The sequence below is a fragment of the Leuciscus leuciscus genome, assembly GCF_965113295.1.
Source record: "Leuciscus leuciscus genome assembly, chromosome: 19".
NCBI classification, from domain to species: domain Eukaryota; kingdom Metazoa; phylum Chordata; class Actinopteri; order Cypriniformes; family Leuciscidae; genus Leuciscus; species Leuciscus leuciscus.
In genome coordinates, this window is record NC_138743.1 from 11860041 (window position 1) to 11872326 (window position 12286).

General features: G+C 36.9%; 1 protein-coding gene across 3 annotated transcripts; it reads left to right on the plus strand.

Moving 5' to 3' along the window:
* Window positions 1-253: 253 nt before the first annotated feature.
* On the plus strand, window positions 254-11496 carry lbr (lamin B receptor). 3 transcript variants are annotated; one of them, XM_082148353.1, is made up of 14 exons: window positions 254-387; window positions 3012-3186; window positions 3512-3709; window positions 4100-4186; window positions 6261-6441; window positions 6764-6960; window positions 8060-8114; window positions 8283-8477; window positions 8799-8902; window positions 9072-9197; window positions 9284-9452; window positions 9591-9671; window positions 9760-9882; window positions 9983-11496. In XM_082148353.1, exons 2-14 carry the CDS (start codon window positions 3022-3024, stop codon window positions 10141-10143), a joined length of 1842 nt encoding a protein of 613 aa, XP_082004479.1. In that variant the 5' UTR covers window positions 254-387; window positions 3012-3021; the 3' UTR covers window positions 10144-11496. The 3 variants fall into 3 exon arrangements, with proteins under 3 accessions (XP_082004479.1, XP_082004481.1, XP_082004480.1); XM_082148355.1 differs by having other exon boundaries at window positions 6264-6441; XM_082148354.1 differs by lacking the exon at window positions 254-387 and adding an exon at window positions 423-1504.
* Window positions 11497-12286: the final 790 nt, after the last annotated feature.

The window sequence follows — 12286 nt, forward strand, 5'->3', positions numbered from 1 at the left end:
CATTTACGAGAAACTTTTCGCGGTAGAAACACAACCTATGACGTCGGCTGTCCTGTCTCCTCTCATATCTCACTGTCACTGATCAACTGTCTCGAAAGACAGGACTCCATTTTGTAATACCCAAATCCCTTCGAACTCAAATGCCTCGTCTCCAATCAACGCTCACGCAAACCTCTCCGCCGTCCAATCAGAAAATTCAGAAATTTAAAAACAGGACATGACAGCCAATCACAGAGCTTCCCGCCCTCAAGGACGCTGGTAGGTTGAGCGGTCACGGAGGGAGGAACGTATTCAAAGCGGGGGCCAGTTTTTAAAACAATATTCTTTATTTTATGAAGTTCTGTGGAGAAGCTTTAGTTATTATTAGGAGATTAAGATCGATTGCAGGTAAGAAATCTTAATGAATTCACTTTGCATGTTTAATGTTTTTGTCTGGAAATGCCTTTATTGTGACTGCGTAGTTAACGGTAACGTTACAGAACTTGATCAGCGCTCGGTCCGCCCGCAACTCTTGCTTTATGAAGTAAACATAATATATTGCTTTTAACAGTCACTACTTTCTGCATATAATGTACCGAACACTTATACTCATTATTTATGCGAATAAAGCTGTTTATCATTGTTTTGGTGTTGGATCTGAATGATAACTCGATTTCCAGCCGGCTCGTTACACAGGAAACTTGGGCACGGCGCGCATTTATTGTCGTCCATACAACTCGTATGTTTTATCTCCACAATTAAATTCTGCATTCGTTTTTAATATCTGTTTAAGTTAATGTCTTTCTTCATATTGGACCTTTCGGTTTCATTATTTTGTATACAAAACTGCATGTCAGTCATTCCACTCTTTTGCGCTAAATAACCACTTTTAATGGTCTTTTGACTGTGGTTTGGCATTAAATATGTGTTAAATACACCACTAGCTCATTATAACAGTTGGGTTCTGTACTCGTTGTTTATTAATACTGATTTAATGGTGCTGTGTTATGAGCCTCTCGCATGCGGACTGACAATGGTTTGAATACATGACGTTTTCCCTCCATTCCTGTCATTCTTTTTGCTGTGTTAAAGGAACAGCACGTGAATGCTCTGTGTGCCTCCGTATCACATGAAAAACACAAAGCATAAACACAATAATACTTTATTTTACAGACTTTTTGGTATTTGGCTAAATATTTCAGGATGCATGTTCAGTCCGCCAAAGCTAAGGAATTTCGTTGGTCTGTAGCCTAAATGTGCAATTAAAATTTCACAAATGCTGTCAGTGTCTGGCATACTGTTGACTTAAACAAGTCAGATTTTTTGTAGTAAGTTTTAATTTGAATAGCCGCTGGCAGTGATAGTAAAGCGCGCGTGTGTCGTCTTTTGCCATTACATTTGCATAACAAAAGGCAACAGACCCCGCCCACTCACATTCACACAGTTTAAATCTTTTGCTCTGTAGTTTCACTTCAACTCTGGAAACACATGGGATTTCTGCAGTGCTGGACTTCAACTCTGTTGGGTGTGTGTCAGTGTGTTTTGGTTCAAGAATGTCTGGAATGTGTTCATGGGATTAGATGGTTTAGGATAGATGGCTTATGTTTTTATGGGCTGTATTTTTCATGTGGTTTCAATAAGAATTTGGGGTGTTTCCTATAACGGAGTGTGCCTTGACTCTGCTAAATAGCTTATGCTTCTATATGTGTGAGTGGAATTTTTACTTGCACATGTTTCTGGCCTTGCTAAAGTGCTAAAATCATTAATGTGTTGGTGGTAAGGAAACTGCTTCATGTTATGGTGGTGTTTGGTCGTTTCAACAAAATGTCTTTGCAAGGATTTCTAAACATCTATTCTTTTTTAAATCAGCACCAAGCGTTACTGTCTTTCAGTGGTGAAGTTATAGTTTTTTAAATTGTTTAAATATATGATAATAATCAAGCATAATCGTTAGACTGCAACAATGAAAAAAATCGCCATTATGAATACATTGTTATTTTTGGATTTATTACATGTTAATATATTATTTATGCAAAGTGTATTGCAGTAAAATAGTTGCAAACTTGTTTCTTTTTTTAAATCTTGTTTTGGGGTTTTTAAGCTTGAAAGACCCACCAAATGGGGCAAATTATCTGTTGATCCAAAATCCAAGAACTGGTTGAGTAGAAAAGTGTGAATATAAACAATTCTATTACTAGTAATTACTATTGGTCTTTCTTTATTGATTGTTTTTGTCTGTGGCTGGATTGTAAAAGTAATCTCTTTGGTTAGCTTGTTACCTGTGTGATAGTAGAATCCCTCTCATAAAGGCCATTGAGAGCTCAACAATAGTTGAGTACAGTGTGGATGTGTAATTCAGACCCATCAGCACTTCTGAGATGGCAGCTGACATCACCGCTTCATTGTCATCAGGCCATGTGCAGCTACTCTGGTGTTTCCCTCATAGGTTTACCATTGAACATGTCTGAAATATTCACACAGAATCTTTAGGTCTAGAAAGAATTTAGATTGTTAGTTTGTTTTGAAGCACACATGCTCATGTGCCTTATGTTTTTTAAAGGTGATGTGTGCTTTTCCCAGCTTAATATGCAGAGACAACTGTAAGTAAGCTATTCATGGGTAAAATTTCCCAAAAATATAAATACTGTGGCACTTTGATTACATCAAATCTTTGTTTTAGCATCTGAAGTTTTTTTTAGTTTGTCTGTTCAGTGAAAGACTTTTGTCTTGTAAGACCTGTCTGAGTGCTTAAACCAGTTGAAAAATCAGTTTGGTGATGCTATATGCACAGAAGTTACACACTGACTTCATCTTTAAGGGCTGCACTGCTGCATAATACTATCATTAAGTCAGTGTTGAAGCATTTAGTTTCTAGTTTGTCATTTCCAGACTGTTATGTTGTTTAGTAGTTCGTTAAACTGGAAAGGCCATAAGAATGCACAATGATCATACTAATCCGATTCCTGTGGGAAAAAAAACATGGTGAATTGTTTGGGATGCAGACCTTTTATCTTGTGTTAATTGTTTTGTAGGTAAACGAGAATGCCGGCTACAAGGTTTCAAAATGGAGATACTGTAATGGGCCGCTGGCCTGGCAGTAGCCTTTATTATGAGGTCAAGGTACTGAGTTACGACAGCAAGACTCGGCTCTACACCGTCATCTACAAAGATGGTACTGAGCTGGAGCTGAAGGAAACTGACATCACGGTATGAAACCTCTCTCTGACATGTTCTCCAGCATGATTTGAGAATGATTCAAATGGCTTCTTGTGCTACAATTAGAGCCAAAACATATGACCATCTGTACAAATGAGTTCACTTGATCAAAGACACATTTTCTAATGTGATTACTTTAGTGACCTAGAAAGTGAGCAGAATGTGTCTTAATGTGATATTTCTTCAAAGGTTTCAAAATTCCTAAAAATTTATTAATTTCTAGGTTCTAATCCATGCCTCTGAAAATAGCAGTTAAATAGAGATTTAACTGAACTTAACTTGCAGTGTCTTGTGGATATTGTTTTCTTTATTGCAGAGCATGGCCATATTTAAGCAGGGTGTTACACGCTCTCGGTCCAGATCCCGATCCCGCTCTCGCTCACCGGGCCGCCCACGTCGTAGTCGCTCCCGTTCTCCTGCTAGGACATCCCGTCGATCTTCCTCTCGCACCACAGATGTGCAAGTGCGCAGGGAAAAACTCAAAGAAGTGCTGGAGGTCCGACTCACACCTGTGGTAAGGACACTCATTTGTTAGGACAAAACAAACACACGCTCGCTTTATTTCGGTCTTTCTTTCTCTTTGCATGATCTATCTAACCCAGGATGTTCAGATTCACACACACTCTATAGTCTCTTTTTCAAAGAAGTCTCTTATTCTCACCAGGATGCATTTATTTAAGAAAACAGTAAAATTGTGAAATATTACTGCAATTTTAAATATTTTTGTTCTATTTTAATGTATTTTAAAATCTGTTTTATTCATGTGATGGCATTCTTGTGTTGATTTTAAGTATAGGAGTTGAATCTAATTCAGAGCCATTAACCCAATCCTTTTAATGCTGTTATCTTGTTTGTCTTTCCTCATGGGTTCACCTCACATGTGCTTGACTGTCATCTGTCTCAGCCGATGAAACATGAGAACAATAGCAACAGCAAACATGAGAAGAAAGAAGAAAATAATACAGATAATACAGCTTCCACAATCACTGAGGTATGGGTCTGTATGTTAGAAACTGGTCTAGTGAAGGTTGGAATGTCATGATGCATGCATGTTGTGCCTCTCATGTGTGACAGGAGCCCATTTAGTTGTGCACACAAAGCTAAAGCTGACTGTGGTTTCTGTTTAATCATACCCTCACGTTTTTCAGCATGTTTCTCCTCATGGGACAATTGAATGGGCTTTACAAAGCATGACCCGACTGCTTTACCCTTACAGTTGTGCGGTCACAAAATAGTAACATTTCTTGACTTAGACTGACAGTGAGATCGATTGCCACTGAAACATTGTGTCAAAGCATGACACACATACTTTTATTTTATTGACTCTAGAGTTTCTCAAATTGGGAAGCAGTGGTTTTAAGGGGGCAGTAACACATGAACACTACAGTTCAAAAGTTTGGGATTAGTAAAATGTTTTTGAAAGAAGTCTTTTGTGTTTACCAGGGCTGCAGTTATTTATTGTTGCAATTTTAACTGTTTTAAAGGTGTCCTATTATGCCCTTTTACAAAGTCTTGATTTTGTTTTTGGGGTGTACTAGAATATGTTTTCATGCTTGATTGTTAAAAAAACGCATTATTTTTCACATATTTTACATTATTACTGCTCCTCACTTCCCAGTCTGTCCCGAACGCGTCGTTTTCGATGAAGCCCCTTCCGAAATACGAAATGTGCTGTGGTTGGTTAGCTTGCCTAGGTTGTTGTGATTGGCAGCGCTTTAAGCACGTGTTCGGGAAATGTCCCGCCCCTCCATAACTGCGTTTTTCTCTAGTGTAAATATAAAGGATGGCGGCAATTTCGAAACACTAACAAGAGGACAGTGCAGAACAGATTTCATGCACGGACTTTGCAAGCTCGGATTTCACAGGATGTTTCAGAGTGGTATGTTTTACTTATACATTATAGATACGATGTTATCCCCATTTAATCATGATATATGTCAGAAAACTGGTTATACAAACAGTAATCGATCACAAAAACATGGTTAATTTTCCTAAGGGGCGGAGAACAGCCTTACAAAAGCTATAGTAAACAACACTATATCAACACTAATGTTGGCTAACGGGCGAGTGTAGCAACAACATACAACCTATAATTAGAACTGTTAATAGAAAATGCAACTACAAATAATAAGACATACTTACAAGTTGTGATCTAACAACAGATTGTCCCGAAACTGCTCCATTTCAGGAGAAGCTTATGTGTGTAGCCTGCATCTTGGTTCTGGAAGCTTTTCTCTCTAAAATGTGCTGTGCACAGATAAACATCTGGATTATAATGTTCAAAATAAATATAAAATACATTTTAACCACTCTAAGTTCATCCGCCTTTAGGAAGGTCAAACAAATGAGTTGTGGAAAAAACAGCGTCTCTTTGATATAGCAGCAGCTCATCCAGGCCTCGTCCGCTTTTTTGCTTATTCCAAGGGCGCGGATTATTTAAATGAGGAACATTATGACTTCTTAAAGCCTGGAAAAATCGTGTTGTAGTCAAAACAAGCCGTTCGTTGTAGTTCTTGAAAAGTGGATTTTGTAAAATAAAATATCTCCCTTTGGAGTGGACTTTGAGCTTTGTAACCTTGCAGATCTTTTTTATTCTCAAAAAAGGAATATTACACACTAACTAAAGTTGAAAAAGTGTAAAAGCATAATAGGACCCCTTTAATATATTTCAAAATGCCATTTATTCCTGTGATGCAAAGCTGAATTTTCAGCATCCATTTCTCCAGTCTTCAGTGTTACATGATCCTTCAGAAATCATTCTAGTATTATTATTATCATTCTTATTATTATCAATGTTGAAAACAGTTGTGTTGTGTTGCTTGCTTAATATTTTTGTCTGAAATAGAAATATTTTGTATCATAAATGTCTTTACTGTCACTTTTGGCCATGCATCAAATACAAATAAAAGTATTAATTTCTTTTACTAACCCCAAACTTTTGAACAGCCGTGTGTTTCTGTTTTTATGGGTGTGAAATAATTTTTATTTTTTTTATTGGTTTGTATTCTTTTGTGTTCAGTAAATAAAGTGTATGCTGTCTTGTCTTGACTCATTGTAATGTTCAGCAGAAGACAGAGACTGAATCAGAGAACCAGGCAGGTGGACGCTACAATCTACGGCGCAGGAAGGACCAGGGCGATGGCAAGGCAGTAGAGATGGAGAAAAAGGAAGAGACAGAGGCATTATCGCAAACTAAAACACCTGCTGCCATCAAGACAACTGATCTGGAGTTTGGTGGAAGAGTTGGTGAGTCTTGTCAGTGATTTAATGTACTTTTGTACTGTGTAGATATTCGCAGCACACATCTTTGGGGCAAAATGTTTACCAGAGCATTTTAAAATGGCTTTTACCAATTTTTATCAACATCTATCTAGTATTATGTCATGAAACTAAATGACTAACATAAGTGCAAAAAAAAAAAGTGTAGAATATGGCCTTTTTTAATGAAAACATTAAGTCTACTGTAAAGCAAACAGAATTTCTTGTCTGAAATTCTCTGATTATTTTTGTGCCTTTAAAATAAATCATTGGTTAAGATTATAATAAAGGAGCCCCTTTCCTCTTTCAGGTGTATTCTTCCTGATGTTTGTGTTGCCCGTGGCTGTGTTGGCGCTGCTCATTCTCGGTGGGCAGAAGGATGCCAGTCTCCAGAGCTTTCCTCTTGAGCTTCCTACCCTTGAGTCTCTTTGGGACTTTCAGGTCTTTGGCATTGTCCTGCTCTGGCTTCTCTTCCAGGCCTTCCTCTCCCTGCTCCCTGTCGGAAAGGTACGGTCCCCAATCACATGACTCCCCGTGACCCGGGTTTAGGCACATGACCACATAACTCTGTGGCTCTTGTTTCTGCTTTGCCTGTTAGCTGCAGTGAAGCAGGCTAGATTAGATTAATCACTAGAGGTGGCATGCTGATAGAGAGCCTCTCTGGAAAACATCTGGTTTCGTTTCCAGCAACTTAAGGGTAATTATGATAGGATCTAAAAATTGCAGTGCTTTTCCCTGAGTTTGAGGTTAAACAGATTATTTCAAGATGATTCTGGGGTTTTATGAAACAAAAAGGACCTGGTTGCCTAGCAATAATTTAATATTATAAACTCGCAATTCTGACTTTTGTAATTGCGATTTATAAAGTCTAATTCTGGGGGGCAAATACTTTTTTCTCAGAATTGCGAGTTTATATCTCACAATTGCAACTTTACATCACGCAATTATGAGAAAAAGTCAGAATTTCGTGATCTATAGGTCTAGGGTTTATATCTTGCCCTTCTGACTTTATAACACGCAGTTGCGACTATATCACACAATTCTGGCTTTTTTTCTTGCAATTGCAAGTTCATATCAGAACTTATGAATTACCTTTATAAAACAGACTGTTCTTTGACAGACTTTTTTGTCAGATTTGTTTGTTATGAATCAATTTTGATTGTGTCCCTGATTGTGTAATCAGGCTTTCCAAAAAATAAAAAAAATAAAAATTGGATTTAGATCAAATTAAGAATTATCAGTATCGGACAAATTTTTCATATATGTGCATCCCTAACTACATGGTTATGCAATATATAAAACATTTGGGGATTACTGTAATATAAAATTACTCATATCATGATTTTAATCATTTTGATTGAAATATTAGGAAAATCCTTTGTATGATGCAGAATACTAAGATTAATATTATAAGCTTGTTTTTTGTTCAAACATGACAGCACTATACCAATGTTATTTTAGTATTATTTATATACTATTATAGTGTTTATAAAAATTTTGAATTAGTTTTTATAGTTATATTTTCAGTTTTGTGCATGTGCTTTTGTCATTTTTATTATTTTTTTATATTTCTATTTAGCTTTAATTTATTTTTAATTTTTTACAGCTCGTTGAAGGAATGCCTCTCAAGAACGGGAAAACCTTGAAATATAGGATTAATGGTCAGTTTTCAATGTTGATACATCTTAATGTTAATCAAATTGAGTTTTTGTTTTGACATTGATTGAAAAACCTTAAAATGAAGCTTATTTCAGTTCGGTTTTAAAATCTTCACTACTCTATATTTGTGAGCGAGCTGTTTGACGATCTCAGCTTCTGTTCTCCGTCAGGTTTCTATGCACTCCTCCTCACGGCTGTGGCAGTAGGTGTTGCCGTGTACCTGGAGGTGGATCTCAGCTACATCCATGCTCACTTCCTGCAGTTCTGCACCTCGGCTCTGCTCATCGCCACTCTTCTCAGCGTCTATCTGTTCGTCCGCTCCCGCTGGGCGTCTGAGGATGAGCTCGCTCCTGGAGGGAACTCTGGTAAGACGAATAGTGTAAGATCAAGCTGCGTTGACTGACTTTTCCCATTTTGGCTCAGAGTATTTTCACTTCTACGGCTTTTAAAGGTTCTCATACCCATTTTCAGGTTCAAATGATCATCCAGACAGAGTTGACATGTATTTCCTGTTACTTTCTTCAGTGCTAGTTCAAATAGACCAGTCATAGTTGGTTATGATTACTAGAAAAGCCTTCTAATAAAATCATTTTATAGAGATTGCAAGAAAGGATTTATATGTACCTGACATTTATATGTTAGGTACAGTTAATAGATTTAAAAGATTATTCTTTTTATTCCTCTAGGCTACATCATTTATGATTTCTTCATGGGCAGAGAGTTAAATCCCCGCATCAAAAACTTCGATATCAAGTTCTTCTGTGAAATGCGCCCAGGCCTGATGGGTTGGGTGAGTATTGTTATTGTTTTTTGCTCCCTCTTGTGGTCAAAATTTTGCAATTTGCCAGATGAAATCAGTAACACTCCGATTTCTTGTGATTCCTTAACTTTTCTTCCATATTAAATTGTACTTTTTTAACCAATTAAAGAAGAAACATAATTCTTGCTTGTTTCCACAGGTATTGATTAACTTTGCGATGTTGCTCGCTGAAATGAAGCTCCAGAATCCTGAGAATCCCTCTCCAGCGATGCTCCTGGTCAACATCTTCCAGCTCCTGTGGGTTGTTGATGGTTTTTGGCATGAGGTACAACAAGGGTTTTCCAAAACAAATTATTTCTTAATGCATTGTGGAAACCATGAACTGATTCGAATTAAATCACTGTGTTTCAGGAGAAACTTCTGACCATGATGGATATAGTCTACGATGGTTTCGGATTTATGTTGACGTTTGGAGATCTGGCTTTTGTTCCGTTTACATTCACCTGTCAAGCATACTATCTAGTCAGCCATCCCAATGAACTCTCTGTATTCTGGATTGTTACCCTCATCACTATGAATGGTCAGTTTCTGACACATTTTCCCACTATTTTTTCTTTAGCTACACCATAAAGTACATTTAGATGCTAATTCAGCCAATAAGAACAGGATATTGAAATGCTCAGACTTTAAACTTGAATTTTTTTTACTTCTCCATCAGGAGTTGGATACTACATTTTCCGGAAAGCCAACTCTCAGAAGTTTGCCTTCAGGAAAAACCCTTCTGACCCGGCAGTGTCTCGTAAGTGTTTTAAACGGATAAAACAAAAGAATAAACATAAATTGTTAAGACTGTTTGGTCTAAAATAGTTTTATCTTTATCTTATCAGACCTGAAAACTATTCCTACTGCAACTGGAAAGAGTCTTATTGTGTCTGGTCTCTGGGGGTTCGTCCGTCATCCTAATTACCTGGGTGATATCATCATGGGTTTGGCATGGTCTCTACCATGTGGTAAGTATTCGGATTCCGTTCACCTTTCTGATGATATTAAGCTTTCTTATCAGTCTGTTTTGACTCAATTCCACCATTTTATCCCTGACTTTTCCTTTAGGATTCAACCATTTGATCCCGTACTTTTACCTGATCTACTTGATCGCTCTGCTGGTGCACCGTAATGCACGGGACGAGCGTCAGTGCAGGAAAAAGTACGGCTCTGCGTGGGAAGAGTACTGCAAAGCTGTCCCGTACCGCATTTTCCCTGGGATATACTGAGAACTCAATCTGTTATGGACACTCGGGGCAAATAAAATGTCTCAGGATGACAATGAACATCAGACTGGGAATGAGTTGTTAGCAGCTTGCTGTCTTTTTTAAATATTTGACTTTTTTCGCAATTGAGCACCAAATTTTCTGCCTTGTCACAAAATGTTTACGGATTGTGGACCCTGCTTCAGTTTTCAGAGCTTGATGTCTTAAAAATGTATATTGTTGTACAGATGTGCTTTTTTTTTTCTTGTTTTGCATAATCCGTAACTTGCCATCTCATCTTATGTACACATATACACAGTCAAAGTATCTGCTTGGCTATTTACCGTTGACCTTTTGTAATGACAATTTGTGTAATGCTTTTGTATATTGTGTATGATGGGATATTGTTTTTAATATGTATAGTAAGAAAAGGTGTAATGTTCTTTCTCAGGACCAGCAATTTGTGAAGAAGAAAAAAACAACAAAACTATATTTTCTTAATTTGTGTATATATTTAATACAAACATTTAGTTAGGGTTTGCATTTCAGGCATTATGCACTATGCTAAAAGACTTTCTTTTATCCAAAGTTCACAAAATTTGGCTTTGCTACCTCAGATTTTCCTGTAAACATTTGCTCTTTTTTTCAGGCACTATGTGAAGTGTCCCAGTATCTTTTTCAAATTCTTAATTGTGTGCTGTGAACAAAAACTTTGAGCTTTGAACTTCAATCTTGTACAAGGTAGCGCAACTTCTTTACATTTTTTTTTTAAGGTTTTAATTTAAAATGACAATGCTCAACTGTGAATGTGTTATGTAAGGCTTTTCTTAACTTATTACTTTTGCATAAGTTTTATGCAAGTATATCACTTGTGGGCATATTTGTCCTAATGAGAGTTTTAAGTGTTTATAACTAAGATGAGCTGTTACTTAAATCGCAGTGAAAAGAAGCATTGTACAGTGTTATTTATCTGGTTAAATTTTAGAATGTTCAATTTTGTTAAATTTTGTTTATCCTGACCAGCAATTTCTGTAAAAATGCTATTTTTAATACCCATTATTAATTAAACAACTCTAGACAAACAGATTGCCATGTCTTACTGCAAAATGAAATGTACAGATGACAGATTTTTTATTATTATTATTATTATTATAGGTTAGATGTTTTGTAGATATTTCAAGTTGCATTTGACTGTTGAGTCTGATTTGTTTCCTACTGTAGTTTTTAGTTATCTTTTACCATCCTCTTTTTATTCCACTTTTTTTTCCTGTCAATAACTCCACTCTGGTCAAATGACTTGTTACTGATAAATGTGTTATCAAAAGAAATGTATCTTGTTGTCACAAAATATATTAAATGTTCTATTTCTTTTCCATATTTTTAGACTTTGTAAATTTCATATAGCCTATATAGTGTAATTTTAAGTATTTTTCTGAGAAGTACACAAAAAGTAGAATGAAAGTATAGCCTACTTTCTCATTTTAGTTTAAAAATAGCACACTTTGGGGGGAATTCCCACAAACTACCCACTTATAGCATAATAATCTTGAGATCCAACAAAAATGTTTTAGTAAACATATTTATACAGAAATGGACCATGGATAACTTTAGACAATTTGTGAACCCTGTTTTGTTTTCAGATAGTTTAATATAACTTTCAAAAAAGTCCAGTACCCACCGTTTATATACTGTCTATGGTACCCACCACAGTTGCTAGGCAACAAGAACAGTCCTCCGTAGGCTATAGGCCATCCCATTTAACAATGCTTTGTCTGACCTTCACGGCCTTCAAAGGGTGTAGCCTCGGAAGTCCTGCACACTTTCTTTCTGTTTCGTCCTCGCGCTCTCAAGTGACCACCAAGACTGCAATTTTGGGTATTGGCACAAGCCCTTAGACCCATCAGTGATATTCTTATGCATTAGCTACAGTCTAGCACTAGATGTCAGCAATGTGATGTACAATTGATGTAAGGTTTGCTCTGTGATGGGTCAGCTGGCATAAGAATGTTTATTTTAGGCTCCTGGGGTGAAGGATCTAGTGTCAGAGTATCACTTCCCTCATCAAGGGAAATGACAAAGTGACTGATGCATGAAACCATTTCATTCCTTGGCCAATGCGCAACAAATGAAGTACCCATGAACGTGCACATTAGAAAGCTAATTGGTT

Bases quoted from the DNA above. Each gene is read 5' to 3' on its own strand.
- lbr (XM_082148353.1), top strand. From the start codon at position 3,022: ATGCCGGCTACAAGGTTTCAAAATGGAGATACTGTAATGGGCCGCTGG. The intron at 8,115-8,282 runs GTCAGTTTTCAA...GTTCTCCGTCAG, and splicing joins CTTGAAATATAGGATTAATG to GTTTCTATGCACTCCTCCTC. The intron at 8,478-8,798 runs GTAAGACGAATA...TTATTCCTCTAG, and splicing joins CGCTCCTGGAGGGAACTCTG to GCTACATCATTTATGATTTC.